This window comes from Aotus nancymaae, unplaced genomic scaffold (genome assembly GCF_030222135.1).
Source record: "Aotus nancymaae isolate 86718 unplaced genomic scaffold, 86718_ANA_hifiasm-v0.15.2.pri h1tg000077l, whole genome shotgun sequence".
Taxonomy (NCBI): domain Eukaryota; kingdom Metazoa; phylum Chordata; class Mammalia; order Primates; family Aotidae; genus Aotus; species Aotus nancymaae.
Genome location: NW_026988492.1, coordinates 5,966,855 through 5,985,090, shown reverse-complemented (window position 1 = coordinate 5,985,090; position 18,236 = coordinate 5,966,855). Strand labels below are relative to the sequence as shown.

At 42.7% G+C, this 18,236-nt stretch overlaps 1 protein-coding gene across 17 annotated transcripts in view; it reads right to left on the bottom strand.

Annotated features, from left to right (window-relative positions):
• SVIL (supervillin) overlaps positions 1-16,714 on the bottom strand; it is a 182,065-nt gene extending 165,351 nt beyond the window's left edge. For 2 of the 17 annotated variants that reach the window (XM_064368540.1, XM_064368541.1), the window contains exon 1: positions 3,533-4,222. In XM_064368540.1, coding sequence (XP_064224610.1) covers positions 3,533-3,548 — 16 coding nt within the window. In that variant the 5' untranslated portion in view covers positions 3,549-4,222. Of the gene's footprint in view, positions 1-3,532; positions 4,225-16,688 lie in introns of those variants that run through there. The other 15 variants (XM_064368537.1, XM_064368538.1, XM_064368550.1 and 12 more) reach the window with 12 other exon arrangements.
• Positions 16,715-18,236: the final 1,522 nt, after the last annotated feature.

The window sequence follows — 18,236 nt, the reverse complement described above, 5'->3', positions numbered from 1 at the left end:
GAGGAAGGAGAAGTGCAACCCTTTTCTATTTATTTATTAATTTTTGAGATGGAGTCTTGCTCTGTCACCCCGGTTGGAGTGCAGTGGCGTGATCTCTGCTCACTGCAACCTCTGCCTCCCAGGTTCAAGTACTTCTCCCACCTCAGCCCCCTAGGTAGCTGGGACTACAGGCAGGCACCATGACACCTGGCTAATTTTTGCATTTTTAGTAGAGACAGGGTTTCCCCATGTTGCCAGACTGGTCTTGAACTCCTGACCTCAGGTGATCCACTCGCTTCAGCTTCCCAAAGTGCTGGGATTACAGGCGTAAGCCACTGCACCTGGCTGAAGTGTAACTCTTAACACTGGCGACAGAGATGAGTCTGAACAAATGAACCCCACTAAAATAACCCTTATCTTCCCCATATGTTTCCTAGTAGCTTCCCCACAGTTTATCAGCCCTTGAAGCCCAAAGCGCCTTTCCTTTATAAGCTCCCAAGTCTGATCCCTTCTTTGAGTATTATTACTTCTTTTCTGTGAACTTCCATGCACACAAATTATTAATAACATTTGTATTCTTTTCTGCTGCGAACCTGACTTTTGTCAGTTACATTTGCAGGTGCCTGGTCATTGCACAAGAGAAGCTAAGGAAAGAGTTTTTCCTCCCTGACAAGTACGTGGCAGGTCATGTATTCCTCTTGAAAGCAATAGGTTTTATTTTAAATTTGAAATAATACAGTAGTCAATTCTTTCTCCCGATCCTAAAATGACAGAGTACAGAATGGAGCCAGAGAATACCCAAGCAATGTTATTCCTCTGCCTGGGGCCGGGCCCACACAGAAGCCACACCTCCAGTTCTAGAATATTCTCTCAGGCACCAAGGTCCTCAATAAGTGTGTGCCTGTGCATACTGCAACAGCTGTGTGCATAATGTTCTTCATGACGCTGTCTGGCTATTTAAACTCAAGTCAGTTAGAGAAAAAGCACCTTCACATTAAGAAATTATGTCTACTTAATAGGAAAATCTCCATCAAGGATGCAGATGTAAACCACTTTTTGGAGATTCCTTGGAAGGATCCTTACGACTCTGACCCTCCAAGATAAAGAGTCTATTTATTGCTGGTGGACTCCCAGTTTTCAATAGAGATTACGCTTTTCTCAAATCAGTTTCTGTGTGGTGCTCCATGGAACAAGAGAAATAATAAAGCCGGCCAATGCAGGCCAAATTTGACAGCAAATGGAGATATCTGATTTAAAAGACAAATGCCTGAAAGAATAGTCCACAGTCTGGCCAAGACATTAAGAGATTTTCAAGTTGGAAAGTGACAGCCATCATTACATTATCATGGACCATATGAAAATACTCTGCAGCCTCTCATCCATGATAAACTGATGGTGTGTGCACCGCCGTGCGACGGTGTGCACAGACACTGTTGTAAGGAGCTCGCTGACACAGGAAGAGAGCACCGTTCTCCCAGGGAGGTGGGCTAATCCCGTGCTCTTGGGGAGGGACGGTGTTTAATGCATTTGATTTTAGTGAAAGCTCTAGAAAGCGCCAAAAATCCAACAGCTGTACATAGTTCCCATTAGGAATCCTGACCTCAACTCATAATTTTTGGGAAAGGAGGATTTATTGTATTGTTTGTCAAATTCAAGTTTTATTTTATATCCATAAAGCTGTGGAAAGGAAAACACTGTCTTTTTTTGACTATAACAGGCTGTTTGCAGCTCCCTGACAATACAACACTCTGCTGAAGAGAAGAGGCACAGCCTCCGGGGCCTCAGGCGGAATTTTTCTGGATTACTAGTTGCACAAAGCAAAAGTCAAAGCCTGTTCGGACCCCAGCCTTCCTAAGCTCTGCTTCTCACACAGACCCGCCCTGCCTGGCACAGCATGGACGCTCTCGAACCACCTTCAAAGCCCAAATGCCTTTTTTCGACTCATGTGTGATGACTATCCAGATACAAGGGTCCAAGCAGTCCCCAGAGAATTGCTAGGTCTTTTCAGAGGCAACAGGCTCTGCCCTAAACCCTGGGCTACCTCCTCCCTTTCATGTTACAAATAAGCTCTTTCCACAGACAGCTTTTTTTTTTGTTTTTTTTTTTTGAGGCAGGGTCTTGCTTTGTCACCCAGGCTGGAATGCAGTGGCACAATCATAGCTCACGGCAGCCTCAAACTCCTGGACTCAAGGGATTCCGACCCCACTCAGCCTCCTGAGTAGGTGGGACTACAGGCAGCTAATTTTCAGCAAACATCTTAACACAGAGAGCCAGTGTGGCCACCAAGTGCTCCACTGCCCCATAAGCAGGGAAGAAGGGGATTTTGGGCTAAAAGTGGCAACTCAAGATCCAGGTAGCTTCGTCTAAAGTAGCCCAGTAACAATCAAACCCCTGAACAGAAAGATAATCAAACACAGGACAAACCATGACCGTGGCCCGAGGCTCTAGAATTTAAACTGGACACCGTGAAAATTAACCATCCTCTTTGAATTTCTTAGAGGTCTGACCGAAGACAGTATGTGCAAAAAATTTTTATTCTCCCTGTCATCCGTGTTTACACCTATGAGATACTTTGTTTGAGGAAGAATATACTTTTTAGGAGATTTTCAGTCCCAGAGAAGAAATGTTTTTAAATGGATTGTGACTCACTGTGGACGCCTGTGTGAGGAAAACCAGGGATGTAAAGGTCAGGATTTTGTGCAATTTGTTGGGCTGTCAAACTTTAATGAGTCTTCTTCCAAAATGATTTTGTTCGCTTAAAACTAAAACTAACCAGACGTATGACAAATATTTATGGTCGGGGTCAAGAGTGTTTACTCTTCGGCAGTTAGCTTTGAAAACAAAAGAGCTTTGACCACAGATGGACTGAAGGGAACCAGCGCTGAGAGCTCCCTGGAAGCTTAAGAGTCAAACACACAGCCCTGCTTTCCAAAGCCCATCACTTCCAGGAGGCGGCCATGAATATAGATGATGAGCTTCGTGGCAATGTCTATTTTTAAAGGCCAGCACACACACATACAATATGATATGGTTTCCCTGACAAAGCCAAAACTGCCAAATAATTACCACATTTCTAATTTTACATTTGAGCTAACAAACACCAAAGCAGAAGCTGAGGTTTGATTTTTTTTTTGCTCTACTAAAATTAAACTAGATTGTCGTGTACTCTTTTCTCATTACAAACTCCGTTTTAAAAAATATTATGACAAATGCATTTTTAAAAAGATGATTGCAAACTACATTTTTTTAAATGTAGATTTTTGGATGTTACTCATACACATGTACACATACACGTATAATACACATATAAACAAAGATAACAGAAGAAACGATGACCAATTCTAAGAAGAAATAACAGCCTCATTCCATAAGGTATCATGAAGTCTAGAAATCAGAATTCATGTTTCAGATTATAATCTTATTTAAAATTTTTTTTTTTAGTATTAGCAACATTACAAAAGCCATCAGGACTGTGTAAATGGAGACAAATTATGTACATATTATGTATGTTTCAAAAATTATCATTGCACACATTAAAATCAGTCAGACTTACAGATATCCATGGCCATGCTGTGATGTCTTGAAGATGAAAGGGGGGAGACAGAAAGAGAATAAGAGAAAAAGAGAATATGGGAAGAGATGAAAAGGAAAGAGGAGAAGAAAAGAGAAAGAAAAGGAAGGAAAAGAAAAGGAGAAGAAAGGAAAAGAGAAGAAGGGAAAGGGGGAGAGAGAGTAACAGGAGAGAGGTGGGAGAGAAAGGACAGGACTCCCCTTATAGTGTCCCTAAATATTCACCCACCCTCTGACAAACCAAATAAGGTCAGGTGGCAACTCGGATAGTCAACTGTGCTGGTTATTTTAAAAACGTTCATTCAGCGCAACAGCTGAGCTGAATCGTTTTTGATATATAGTCACCTAATCCAATTCAACTTGTGTATTCATCTACTCTTGATGCTAGGGTTAAGCAGGGGAAGTAAGGTATTAGCCCTGCCTCTTTTTTTTTATTTTTTTGAGATGGAATCTTGTCCTGTCGTCCAGGCTGGATGGAGCGCAATGGCGGAATCTCGGCTCACTGCAATCTCCGCCTCCCGGGTTCAAACGATTCTCCTGCCTCAGCCTCCTGAGTAGTTGGGATTATAGAAGTCCACCACCACACCAAGCTATTTTTTGTATTTTTAGTAGAGATAAAGTTTCACCATGTTGGCCAGGCTGGTCTCGAATTTCTGACCTCTTGATCCACCCGCCTTGGCCTCCCAAAGTTTTGGGATTACAGGCCTGAGTCATGGCTCTCAGCCTATCCTTGCCTTTTTAAATAAAATTTTTTTTTTGAGATGGAGTCTCACTCTTTCACCCAGGCTGGAGTGCAATGGTGTGATCTTGGCTCACTGCAACCTCTGCCTCCTGGGTTCAAGCAATTCTCCTGCCTCCGCCTCCTGGGTAGCTGGGATTATAGGCACATGCCACCATGCCCGGCTAATTTTTCTTTTGTATTTTCAGTAGAAACAGGGTTTCACCATGTTGGTCAGGCTGGTCTCCAACTCCTGACCTTGTGATCTGCCTGCCTCGACATCCCAAAGTGCTGGAATTACAGGTGTGAGGGCCAATAAATTTTTTAAATTTGATTTTTTATTCTTAAAAAAATTTTTTTTAGAGATGGGGGAGAGTCTCACTATATTGCCCTGACTGGTCTTGAACTCTTGGCCTCAAGCAATCCTCCCACCTCGGCCTCCCAAAGAGCTGGGATTACAGGCATGTACCACTATGCCCCTCACATTCCTGCCTTTGTTTTCTGTGTATTTAGTAATACATCACTACCTGGATATAAGAATCAGTTAAGTCTTGTTGCACTTCTGAAAAATCACTCGCTTTTAGCTGAAAAGAAATGCAGCAGAGAACTATCTCACTTGCCTGTGTTATTCTGCACCCAAGGACTCTCACACGTTCTAAGAGGCTGCTCCGAGCTAGGAAAGTGCTGCGGGAGGTTGAAGGCAGGAACGCTTAATCCCAAGGGGAATTTCCCAACCAAAGCAGCACTCAGTTCCCTGAGGCTGGAAAGCTCGGTGGGTTGGCAGGGAGGGCATTTCAGAGCAGATGGAGGAGAACACGGATGTGGAGGCAGAGTGGGGAGAGCCCACGTGCTTGGGAAACAGGGGCTACCCCACTGCGTGACAAGCTCAAGGTGCAGAGGGAACCATTACTGTCATGAGAAAATAAACAAAGATAACAGAGCGGAAAAGATGACCAGATCCCTCTAACAAGAAATAACAGCCTCTTTCCACAAAGTACAATCATGTTTAAAAATCAGATTCCAGGTTCACCAGGTTTCCAAGTGACCTCACAAAACCACCTGGGCTGTGGGTCCATGGTTGAAGGAGGTCCATGACCCTGGAGTCTGGCCCCATCAGCCAGTCTGGCCCCTTCTGGATCCTAATACACCCTCTGGCCCCGCATTTCCTACATAGTCCAAGAGTTCTCATCCTCTTCTGTTGTGGGTTCATGTTAATAAATATTTATGAGGAAAAGATAAATACACATATGCATGCACACACACAAACACACATACAGAAACACACACACAAGCACACATACACACACACACACACACAAACATCAGAGGCTTGGGAGCAGCAAAGAACCTTAGAAACACTGAAGGTCAATCTCTCGTTTTTCAGGTGAGAAAACTCCCTGGGAATCTAAGTGGCTTTGTACATGTGACATGAACAGCGTCTCTTTTTGCGACCCTACTACCGACTCCACACACATTCTAAACCGTCAGAGGTTTGTGAGTTGCAGACATTTGGAAGGAAAATACATGATATCCTTAGTAGCCACAGCAGGTACTCCAAAATCATCGGAAGGAATGAATTAATGATGAGCTTTTGGCATGGGTCACTGGGTAATCACAAGATCTCACACAAGCCGTCATCACAGAAAGGTCTAGTCGTGCACATCACAGACCTGGTTCCCAGAGGACTTCAGTTTCTATCCATACATTTAAACTCGTCGAAAGCAAAAACAAACAAAACACTATTTAAACAAATTGCTCACAGAACCCCATGACCTTAAACCAAAACGCAAACTTAGGAAAGAACACCCAAGCAGCCAAAGGGCACACTGTCAACAGAGGCTACAGCCCCACTAGTCACCAAACCACTCTGTCCCGGCATTCAAAGCACCTTCATGCAAACCTCTCCCTTGCTTCTCCAAGGCAGTGAGAGCTGCCTTGTGAAGGGAGCTTGAAGCATTCAACTGGAGCTTTATTAGCGATGCTGAGTCGCACAGCATGGCGATTCAAATCCACAATTCAATTCAAAATGCGGAAATGAACATTTTATGTTTTCAGGACACAAAGAACCTACAAAACTGTATCCAGTGTGTGTGTGCATGCACATGCACGTGCGCATGTGCATGCTTGCGTGTGCATGTGCGCGTGTGCATGCTTACACTGGGTGTATGTGTGAAAGAAATAAGGAATCCCCAGAACATTTTCTCCTAATACAATAAGCTTCCATTTCTTTTGAAAAACACAGTATTTTAGATTTTTCCTCTGCCATCCAAGTATGACAAATTACACGGATAGGCCAATAGGCAATGCGTGGCAGTTCTTCAGTTCCTAGAGGCAGGTACCACGTGCAAATCCACTCCCTCTCTCCTGTGCTGTCCAACACAAGGGGCTACTGCAATCTGGACTAATTAAAATGAAGTCAAGGTTAAAGTTTAATTCCTCAGTGGTACTTGCTACCAGTGGCTAGGGGCTATCCAACAGAACAGTACCAGTTTGAAAACAAATCCATTGACAGATTGTCCAGTTCTACCGGCCAGTACTGAGTCAGGCCCCATTGGGTGTCCTCACCTGGTTTCAGTGGGAGAATGGGACCTCACTATATTGCCCAGGCTGGTCTCAAACTCTTGGCCTCAAGCGATCCTCCCACCTCAGCCTCCCAAAGTGTTGGGATTACAGGCACGCATCACTATGCCCTGCCCATCCCTGCCTTTGTATTCTGTGGATTTAATCATACATCACTACCTCGAAATAAGAATCAGGTAAGTCTTATTGCACTTCTGAAAAATCACTCGAATTTTAGTAGAAAAGAAATGCAAGACAGAACTATCTCACTTGTGTTTTTCTACACCCAAGGACACTTGCTCCATTAAGAGCTTAAGGTTCAGCTGGGTGTTATCTGAAGCCGTCCAGGCACGTCTAAGATCTTCATTTCTATAGAAACACAGCCATTTGCACATAGTGGCATTTGGTCAATGATGGACCGCATATGCTCTGCTGGTCCCTTAAGATTATGATGGCTACACCATCGACCCCAGTGTGTAGTGGGCTGTACCATCTAGGTTTGTGGAAATGCATCCTCTGGTGGTTGCAGAATGACGAAATCACCCAAGGACACATTTCTCAGAATGTACCCCTGTTGTTAAGTAACATGTAACTAATCAGAACGTGACTTTTCCTCAGATGCATTTGTTCTTCACTTTTTGGGAGTCACAGCCCCATTAAGAAAAGTAATGAAAACAGTGGATGCTCTCCTTTACTAAATGAGCTTTAAAAAAAAAAAAAAAAATACTCTAACATTTTCCATACAGTTGTGGGGAAATATTCTAACATTCTAAAGTTTGTTCTTGGACTCCACTTTAAAAACCATCTGCTTGGCCAGGCACGGTGGCTCATGCCTAGAATCCCAGCACTTTGGGAGGCTGAGGTGGGTAGATTACTTGAGGTCAGGAGTTCAAGACCATCCTGGCTAACATGGTGAAACTCCATCTTTACTAAAATTACAAAAATTAGCCGGGTGGGGTGGTATGCACCTATAATCCTAGCTACTCAAGAGGCTGAGGCAGGAGAACCACTTGAACACGGGAGGCGGCAGTTGCAGTGAGCTGAGATTGATTGCACCACTGCACTCCAGCCTGGGCAACAGAGTGAGACTCCATCTCAAAAAAACAAAAAACAAACCAAAAAACCCCATCTGCTCAGCAAAATCATTTACAGTGCTCATTTGAAACAGAACTTCCCTGCAATAACAATTTGACTTCACCTATCTTAGGTTACTTTTTTTTTTTTTAAGTAAAAACAAAGTCGCATTAAAAAGAATTGAGCTCATTAATGGTAGAAATTTTCATCCATTCTTATGTTAGCCAGGGAGATATTACATGCATAAAAATTAGCTCAGAAAACTCTCTCCATTAAAATACCATGGTAATTTGTTCTCCACAAATCTTAGAGCGTCCATTTGCCATCTGATTATTATTTTCATCTAGAGACCTACTGAATAAATTGTAATTTACTTTTAATGAAATAATTATCTTGTGAAGGGCAAATGTTGAGATGTTTATGGCCCCATGAACCAACCAATGTCTTTCAACTTGTGCAAAATTAAATGTAAAGATATTACTAACATAAAGGTAGGCAGGAAGGCAGCTAATGTTCTAGCTTGTATAAAATCAGCTTCACCCAGTGATAGAAGTGACCAGGTGAATCATCTTAAAAAGAAAAAACACACAGAAAGATTACATATTCAAAAGTTTCAGTTCTAAGTTAGATTCTCTGACACTATTAGTGATACACAGTAGTCCATCCAATGTTACTAAAGTCTTTCTAAAATCATTTCGGTCTTCAGGTAAGACTCTTTAATTTTTGATAAGTTTAATAAAGTTCTGAGACAAGGTCTAAAAGTAAGAAAGAGTCAAGTTGATCCCATGATTTATTTCTGTAACATCCTGCTTGATATCAACATCAACCTTTGCCTTGGCAATGAATCGACATTTTATAGATAGAATTTTATGATGGCAGAGAGAGCATGGATTTTAAAAATAGAGAGAGGGCCAGGCGTGGTGGCTCACGTCTATAATCCCAGCTCTTTGGGAGGCTGAGGTGGGTGGATCACGAGGTCAGAAGTTCAAGACCAGCCTGGCCAAGATGGTGAAACCCCATCTCTACTAAAAATACAAAAAATAGCCAGGCACAGTGGCAGGCGCCTGTAATCCCAGCTACTCTGGAGGCTGAGGCAGGAGAACTGCTTGAACCTGGTGGCAGAGGTTGCAGTGAGCTGAGATTGCACCTCTGTACTCCAGCCTGGGTGACAGAGAGAGACTCCGTCTCAAAAAATAAAATAAAAAAAAATAGAGATGAGTTTGACTTGTACTTACTTCAATTGAATATATATCGTTAAATGCATATGAACTTTATCAGTATAAACTCCAAAGGAAGAGAGAATTTCAGAAGATACAAAATGCAAACCGTAGGAAGATACTAAGCCTAACAAGCGTCTCCTTTGGTTAGGAACCATGCTGGGTTTTTTTTTTTTTTTTTCCCAGCTTTGAGGTACAATTGACAAATGAAAATTGTATATACTTAAGGTGTGTGGCATAGTGTTTTGATATAAAACTAAACTCACAGAAATAATGGTAACCAGGGGCTGGAGGCAAAAAAAAAAAAAATGGAAAGATGTTGGTCAAAGGATGCAAACTTGTAGTTACGAGCAAGTTCTGGAGACCTAAGGTATAGCATAGACTACAATTGCTAGCAATGTATCGTATATTTAAAATTTCCCAAGAAAGTAGATCTTAGGTTTTCTCAAGGCACATACAAACGGTTATGGCCCCTACATCAGATACAAGTAACTATGTGAAACCATGGTAGGGATTTGACATTTTATCATTTACCTAACACTTGAAGAACAGATGGAGGGTTGAAGATCAAGAGAGTCACTCAGGGTTCTTGAGTACCTTTTCCTTGGAACTTAAACCGTACAAGAGCAGGAATTTTGTTTTCCACTGCTCTTTCCCCAATACCTATACCAGTCCCTGACACACAGTAAGTGCTCAGAAAATAACCGTTGAGAATGAATAAATCCCTGGCAGTGAGCTAATCAACTTAGAGGGAAACGAAAGCCAAGCACATCCCATCCTGTTGTGAAGAGGAAGATTCTGACGGTCTCAGGCATCCCTGTGTGAGTTTGCTGTGACCACATTGGGGTTTCACATCAGGAGAAAAAGCAAAAGTCCAAATGGAGATAAGAATAAATCAGGTTAGAGAAAAGAAAATGGACATACTTAAATGAACACAAAAGAAACTATGAGAGCTTAATTTGAAGAGATGTCAGAAACTTTCTAAAACAAAGAATCAAAGACAAAGAATGATGACCAAGGCATCAGAGAAGGGAGAAACACTCTGCATATTTCAAAAGAAATATGCAAGGACAGTGAGAGGACTTATTTTTAAAAAGATCTTTCTCGGCCGGGCGCCGTGGCTCACGCCTGTAATCCCAGCGCTTTCGGAGGCTGAGGTGGGCAGATCACGAAGTCAAGAGATTGAGACCATCCTGGCCAACACTGTGAAACCCCATCTCTACTAAAAATACAAAAATTAGCTGGGCGTGGTGGTGAGTGCCTGTAGTCCCAGCTACTCGGGAGGCTGAGGCAGAAGAATTGCTTGAACCCGGGAGGCAGAGGTTGCAGTGAGCCGAGATCGTGCCACTGCACTCCAGCCTGGTGCCTGGCAACGAAGTGAGACTGTCTAAAATATATCAACACATTTCTAACTTGTTCCTGCTCTCCCACTTTGAACTAGATACGAGATACAAGGTGTCTCCTTTCCAAGGAACACCAGAGTATCCTCAATCTCTGAAACATTTGGATTACAGAATCCCAATACAAAAAAGGAGCCTTAGAAATCCTCCAGTCCAACCCTCGTTTGAATGAATGAGGCCACTGAGACTCAGAGAGGTTAAGAATTTACCCAAGGTTACACAGCTGGTTCTTCATGAAAATCAGTGCTTCTCCTTCTTCCTCCAGCCATTGACACTTTCAATTTCCAGATGAAATCTTCCTCCTCCACCAAGAGCAGGGAAAATACTTCTTCGGACTTTTGGGGAGGTAAGTGAATGAGTGAATGAATCAAGCATGTTTGCTGTGATGGCCCACCAAGCATGTTTGCTGTGATGGCCCCTATATCACTTTGCTCTGCTGTGTTCTCCATGCCCCATACCCAAAATATTTCCTTTTGAAATATTTAAGAATTTTGGCTGCCTGAAAGCTCCCTGACCCCTCTGGAGTGAAGACATGATACAAATCCAAATTCATAAATTCCACCTCAAATGGGAGGATTCTGTGTCGGGTAAAGTACATCCCATGAAGCTTAGTCACCCGAATCTGAAGCATCATGGCCAATTTTATCTAATCATGGAATTTTAAAATATTCAGCACTTTCAATAAAAAATGTATGAAATCATAAAGCCAAATGGTTATGTGTGTGTGACTAAAATGAACATCTGGGGGAAATTAAGACTATCAGCACAATTTGGAGAGCTAGCTGTTTCTTAACGGGATACCCAAGCCTTTTTTTCTAACCTGGCTCAAACCTATAGAGTCATTAGCTGGTTTAGCTGTCTGATGCAATATTTGCAAACAAATAATAAGACATTCTAATGCCATGTCTTGGTTTTCATAATAGCAACTGCTAAGGGAGTGAATTAATTACAAAATAAACAAATGTAGCTGAATTTTGTAACCAACCTAGGTTTAGTTTAGGATGTAAACTAAACCATCAGCTTAACTCAAACAAAAAATTCCTAAGAAAATTTATATTCAAAACTACTAAAATGCGTGAATGTCATTTTAGCTTTCATAATCTACCTCTTAATTCAATATATTTTAAGCCACTGAAAAGCAATTGCTCTCTCATTTGGGTTTTGGCTGGAGTATTTTGTTGAGTGTGTAACGTGTGCAATTGCAACATATATATGTCTTGGATTTTTGGCTAAATGAGATCAATTAGGTATAATGTTTCAAAATGTATGAAAGAGTATTTACCTAAAATTTTGAAATAAATATTTAAAGTATATGAGATCTTAAAAACCTAAAAATATCAATCTGGTTTTTCTATTCAATGACTGTATATATCCATCCAAGCCTAAGATATCTGCCAGCTTTCCATGCTCAGAACATAATTGACAGTCCAGAAAGAAATGAGAGGCCTCTGAGAAACCAAAACACAGTTCACAAATCATAGGTGCATTAACATAAAAAGCCCTTCAGGTCTTCTCCCAGAACCCAGTTCTTCTTTTCTATCAATAGCAGATACAGAGGATACAAATTCTCACACAGCTAATTGGGAGTTAATTTCTAATTACAAACAGAAAAATCAGCTCTAAAAGCCTGATGAATGAAATCCACCTGAAATGGACAGGTTGTACAATTCACCTTATAAAGAGGAAAACCAGGCTTCTTTTTAAAACTTAAATGGACCCTAAGAAGAAAAGCTGAGCAAGCAAAGAGACAGAAAATGATTTTAAAAATAAGGCCACCAAGAAACCTCAAGATCACAGCAGGCTGTGGACGCTGAGTGTGGAGGTCGGAGCCCCATCAGCCTCACTAAACCTGAGATTCTCATGGAGAGGTGCTCCATCCCAGGGAGCCTGGAGGGACATCAAAGCAACCAGGAGGTCTTGAAAGTTCTCCAAGAAAAGAGGACAGAAGAGCTTCTGATCGGTGCTGAGGAATGAGTGGGCAGGGACAGAAGTGATCACTTGAGGTCAAGGAGAGCTTTATTTAGAATGGATGAAACTTGAGGATGTTTTCAACACAAGGAGAAGAAGCCAGGAGAAGAGCAGAGTGGAAAATAAGACCAACGGGAGAGAACCATGTAGGAAGAGACCGGGAAGGGGTGGCATGAAAAGCCCAGAGGAACGGAGGAGCCTTGAAGGACTCCTTCTCCCCCTTGGAAACCCGCTTCGAGTCCTGCACCCCAGCTGGTTGCCATCTCAAGCATATGGCAAAGAATTAGCCTAAGGCGGCTCAAAGCCGGTCCTCAGACAGAGGAATCAGCATCACCTGGATCCTGTTTGCTGTATCTCTGAGCCCAGTGCAGAGCTACTGAATCAGACACTGCAGTAACAAGACTGCAGGTGATTCGTATTAAAGTTTGAGCCGTAGTGGCTAAAGCAGTGTTTACAAATATGGGCACTGAAGTCGAGATCTGGGTTCAAATCCAGCTCTCCCCTGACTTCATAGTATGTGCCCAAGCCTGGGCAAGCATTTCTAAACCTCAGTTTTTCCCTCAGTAAAATGAAGACAATTATACTAATATTGCTTGGGGGCTACTGTAAAAATTAGAGTCTGGGCACAGTGGCTCACACCTGTAATCCCAGTGCTTTGAGAGGCCTTAATGGGAGGATCGCTTGAGGCCAGGAGTTCGAGACCAGCCTGGGCAACATAGCGAGACACGTTTGCCTCTACAACTTTTTTTTTTTAATTAGCTGGGCATAGTGGTGAATGCCTGTAGTCCCAGCTACTTGGGAGGCTGAGGAAGGAGGAGTGCTTGAGCCCAGGAGTTCGAAGTTGCAGTGAGCCATGATCGTGCCACTGCACTCCAGCCTCGGTGACAAGGCAAAACTGTCTCAAAAAATAAAAATAATTAAATGATATATTGTAGAGGTAAAGAGCTTGGCATGAAGCCTGGTACACAGTAATAATGGACGGGCAGTTATTATTGTTCTTCCCTTCCAGTCTAACTGGTCAAATAGCTCCATTATGTCCCTGTCCGAAGCACTCTGGGAAAGAAGTTGCCGAGGACAGGGAATACGCTTCAGGCTTCTGCATCCCACAGGATCCAGCCCGCAGCTCTGCACAGGGAAGGTACCCAGAAAATATGGACTGAAATGAACATTCCCAGGGCTGTGACATGGGCAGGCTAGTGATCCCAAAGCAAATATGAAAACTACTTCTTTTACTCTGTTTACACAAAAACCAGTTAGACAGAGGTTATGAACTTGTTTGGGATTAAAGGATCAACTTTCAGAAGGGGACAAGAACCTTAGGAGGAAAAAGAATGCTTCTCTCAAAAGCTCCTACAGCAGGCGGTGTCACTACGAGGGACGGAGATCTCTCTGAACCAACAACAAAGTGCTCCCGAGATCAGTAGTGCAGATGGCTCCTGAGATGTGTGACCCCAGATGAAACTGAATGTTTGGGAAAAACACTTAGGTCAAGTTGCACCACTAGATGAGCTGCTTCATTGTAGGCAAAGTTCCAATCATGAAATGACTGACTTCATGCAGCACACCTTAATTTCCTGGGTTGGCAAAAGCATGTACACAGAAACCCCAACAGACTTGTTACCGTAACATGAATCTTTCTGCTTGCGTTGTTATAGATAAGGAAAAAAAAGAGAACTTGTAACATAGAACAGCAGCTTCTACTGTGAACAGTATAGGATGAGGGCAAAAGTACTGGATGGATCACAGCCAAATTTCTATATGAACCCACAGGTCGCTGCAATTCAATCCATTCAACTAACTCACAATTCTGGAGTGCCCACTAGGTAGTGGGCACGGGGCTAGACCCTGGGGTGGTGACAGAACTGAGACCCAAGTGCCTCACCGGGTACCCCCTACCGAGAAAAGGGCCACCAGGACCTAGTGACAGCAGCCCTAGAGTACAGGCTGAAGTCGAGGCCCGGGAGGCCAGAGGCATGTCCGAGGAAGCTTCATGCACATCTCCTTTGATACTGCTTCCCTGGCGGGCAAGAGAAAACATTTTGGGGAGACTTGCCAACAAAACTCCAGGGGCATGAAACACCCTGAAAGGGAGGCTACAGAGCCCAGGCTTTTGCATGTCAGCAGTGAGGAGTGATGAGTTTGGCCCTGGCTGAGTGCAAGATGAGATCTTTGTAAAGGAAGGTCATTCTGTGGCTGGACCAGACAGGAGAAACCAGGGGCAAGAGACCCATTAAGGGCAAAGCAGTAGCCCAGGTAAGAGATGGCGAGGCTCAAGAGGAGGTGGTAGGGCAGAGGCCTCGGGGACCTATAGGGAGAGGAGTTAAGGGTGACCACAGGGTTCCTAGTTGAGTCACAAATCAATGAAGCCCAGAACTGCTGGAAAGTGTTAGATCTGGGGGTACTCCCAATCACAGCGAGGCACCCTGAGATCAGTGCTTTAACATAAAATTGCAGTGAGCGTTCTAAAAGCCCAGGCAGCTGCAGATTCAGGAGATGACTCCAAGGCTGCCTTTTGTATCCTAACAATAAAAAGGCTTCTAGAGGTTCAGTGTCCCTAATTCTCCCTGCAGCCCGAGAGCCGTGTGTGCTGGAGCTCACCAGACCTCCTTATAAAAATCCAAGGGCCCTGTCCTTTGGATGCAATTCATCAACTGTAGAATATTAAATAAATAACCCCAGGTGCAGCCAAAGACGTTCACTCTGAATTGAACTCCAAAGTCTTCCAGAAGTCTGTTTACTACAAAACAGTCTGTCTCCAAAGTAGAAGCAAAGATAAAGAAGTGTTTGTTGAATGACAGACTGACATCCACTGCAAGCTGCGTGCATTAGCCAAATTTCACTCTGAAGACCAGGCACGTGGCAAAATAAAATGTGCCAAAAGTACTAACATAAAGGTAGGCAGAAAGGCACCAAATGTACTACAATAGCTTGTATAACATCAGCCTCATCCATTGATCAAGGTAACCAAATAAATTCACACACACACACACACACACACACACGAGTGTAGACTCCAGAGTTTCTGTTGTTAGACAAATTCTCTGAGAGTATTAGTGTGCACTTGACAGCCTGGATCCTCAAGACATCCCCGGGTTTGGTGAGAAGAGACAGCTCACATATGCCTGGCACTTGGTTGCGCTTCTTTGGAGACAGAGGGTACAAGGTACACCCCGCAGTTTTACTCAACAGAGGATATCACCAGGAGCTTGGCCAGGGTAATGCTGTATGGGACTGTCCCCTACACCATGTAAGTTAGGTTCTTAACCACATCCTCCCAAATGCCAGTAAGTTATTGAGAAAATCTGAAATATCCCCATGCATTTCCAAACGCCCCCTAGGGTTGCTGCAGGACCTCCATGCAGAGCCCTTGGAGTATTCACTGATGAAGTTCTTCTCTATAAATACTCTGTCTTCCTACCTGGTAAAAATAATGACTGCCTGTACTTGTCCATCTAATGTGGTATAAAGAAATAATATTTTTTTTCAAAGCAGCAACATGTCAAATAAGCCTTAAATGTTCTAGAGTTCACTGCTATTTTTTGGCAGAAGCAAATCACAGAGCTAAATTACTAAGAGACCATAGCAGTCTCCAGGCTTTAAAAAGCTGGGGCAGTATTTTTTTCTTGGAGAATTTAAAAATCAAATGCAGTTTGAACTCTAGAACATAAAGTGAGGTTTGTCTCATAAATTCTGGAACATCCCAAGTTCTATAAATCAAGCCCTGAAGAATGAGAGTACCACGGCAAAGAACCTCAGAACAAAGATTATGCAAAAGGATTACTGGTGATTTTCTATTTTTACATGAATTATAATGGCAGTGAAATAAAACTTGCCCTTCTGAACTCCACCCCCATACTTGTGCTATGATTATTAAAGTACTTTGCATTGTGCATATACTTTAATGCCAAGACTTCAACTGCTAACATTTAGACAGAATGTACTAAGTTATATTAATCAAATTGTTAGCAATAAACCTTTCCGTACCATAAAGTAAAGCCTTAAAAAAAAGAAAGTCCAATCCTTCCCAACCCAAGAAGTATGCCCAAGGGTATCTACAGGAGTGGCTGCAGTAACTGGCAAACACTGGCAGGAATTTTCCAACAATTGAAGTCAACAAATTCTCAGGAAACATGCTCAGACAGATGGCACTTAAAAAAACCCAACAAACTGCATTTAGATTTACAGGAAGATTTTTTCACTTACTTTGAATTTCTGTATAATCTTCGTTCCTCTAAGTTAAAGGGGGAAAGAAAATCACACTGCAATTCCTTATTTTTCTAATTAAGAAAAAACAAAAACAAAAACAAAAACACGTTATATCCTCGAATCCAGCTTTGGATGTCTTCGAGTATTTTCTTGGAGTCTCTTTCCAATGAATACTACTTTCAAATTCTAAGCACAAAGTACAATCTCAAAAGTTAGCCCAAATAGCGTACAAAATCAAAGATCACGATGTCAACAGACAATTGCATCTATCAGAAGCGATGATGATTCAGAACAGGATAAATTTAGAATGGTGTTTTCCAAAAGGCTTTTTGGATGTCAAATTTAGGAAATGGGTGAAGGCTACATCCCAAAAGTTCCTCTCCAAAAAGAACGCCAAAATACTAATAAAAAGAGTCTTCTTTTTGAAGTTTTCCGTCCCCTGGTGTCCTTGAGGCTGAACTTCCCCAACCTGGCCTCGGTGAAGCCATCCATTACTGGACAAATCCACATGAAACCCGAAGACACTTCAGCCTGGGGAGGACGCGGTCAGAGCAGTGAAGCAACCCCACATGGGACGGGCCTTTTATGGCCTGAACTCGAGAGCCTTGATACCAGCTCATCTACCAGAAATAGCTCTGGAAATTCAGAGGAGCTCATCAGCTGTTGCAGCGGGCCTGGCCAGCAGCTATTTCAAATGCAATTAGGTTGTCCACACTGTCTTTCGGCTTGTTTTATAGAGAAATTAAAAATACAACAGCAGTCTACCGAATAAGATACAACAATACAGACTTGGATGAGCAAACGTTTCTCTAACTTAGCTTTTTAGGCTAAAAAAATAGCACACGATAATTGATAAAGCTCAGACACTGAATATCCCAAAAGTAAGTAACAGACATATATATAATGAACGCCCAAAATGTAACTAACAGACATATACGTCTATGAAACAGCATGATGTAATGGCACATGTCTCTACAAGTTTACAAATACTGTAACCTCTGTGGATTTCTTACCGCTTCCAATAAGTGTAGAAAATGAATCATCAGAAGAAAGCATTGTGCTGGAAGTACTTGCTCTAAAATGACCCAAATATTTTATCTTCAAGCCAAAGTCAGTCCTCTGAACTGGCAGGTTCTATCTTCCTGTGGATCTCGAGTAGCTCACCTCACTGAAAAACCAGATGAATCTAAACTAATTAAAAAAAAAATTAACTATGAAGCACAACCACTTCTTAAAAGGCCATGTGCATTTTTTTAAACATTAAAAGGCCACCAGCTGGGCGCGGTGGCTCACGCCTGTAATCTCAGCACTTTGGGAGGCCAAGGCAGGCAGATCACCTGAGGTTGGGAGTTCGAGACCAGCCTGATCAATGTGGAGAAACCCCATCTCTATTAAAAATGCAAAATTAGCTGGTCGTGGTGGCACATGCCTGTAATCCCAGCTACTCGGGAGGCTGAGGCAGGAGAATTGCTTGAACCTGGGAGGCAGAGGTTGCAGTGGACCGAGATTATGCCATTACACTTCAGCCTGGGCAACAAGAGCAAA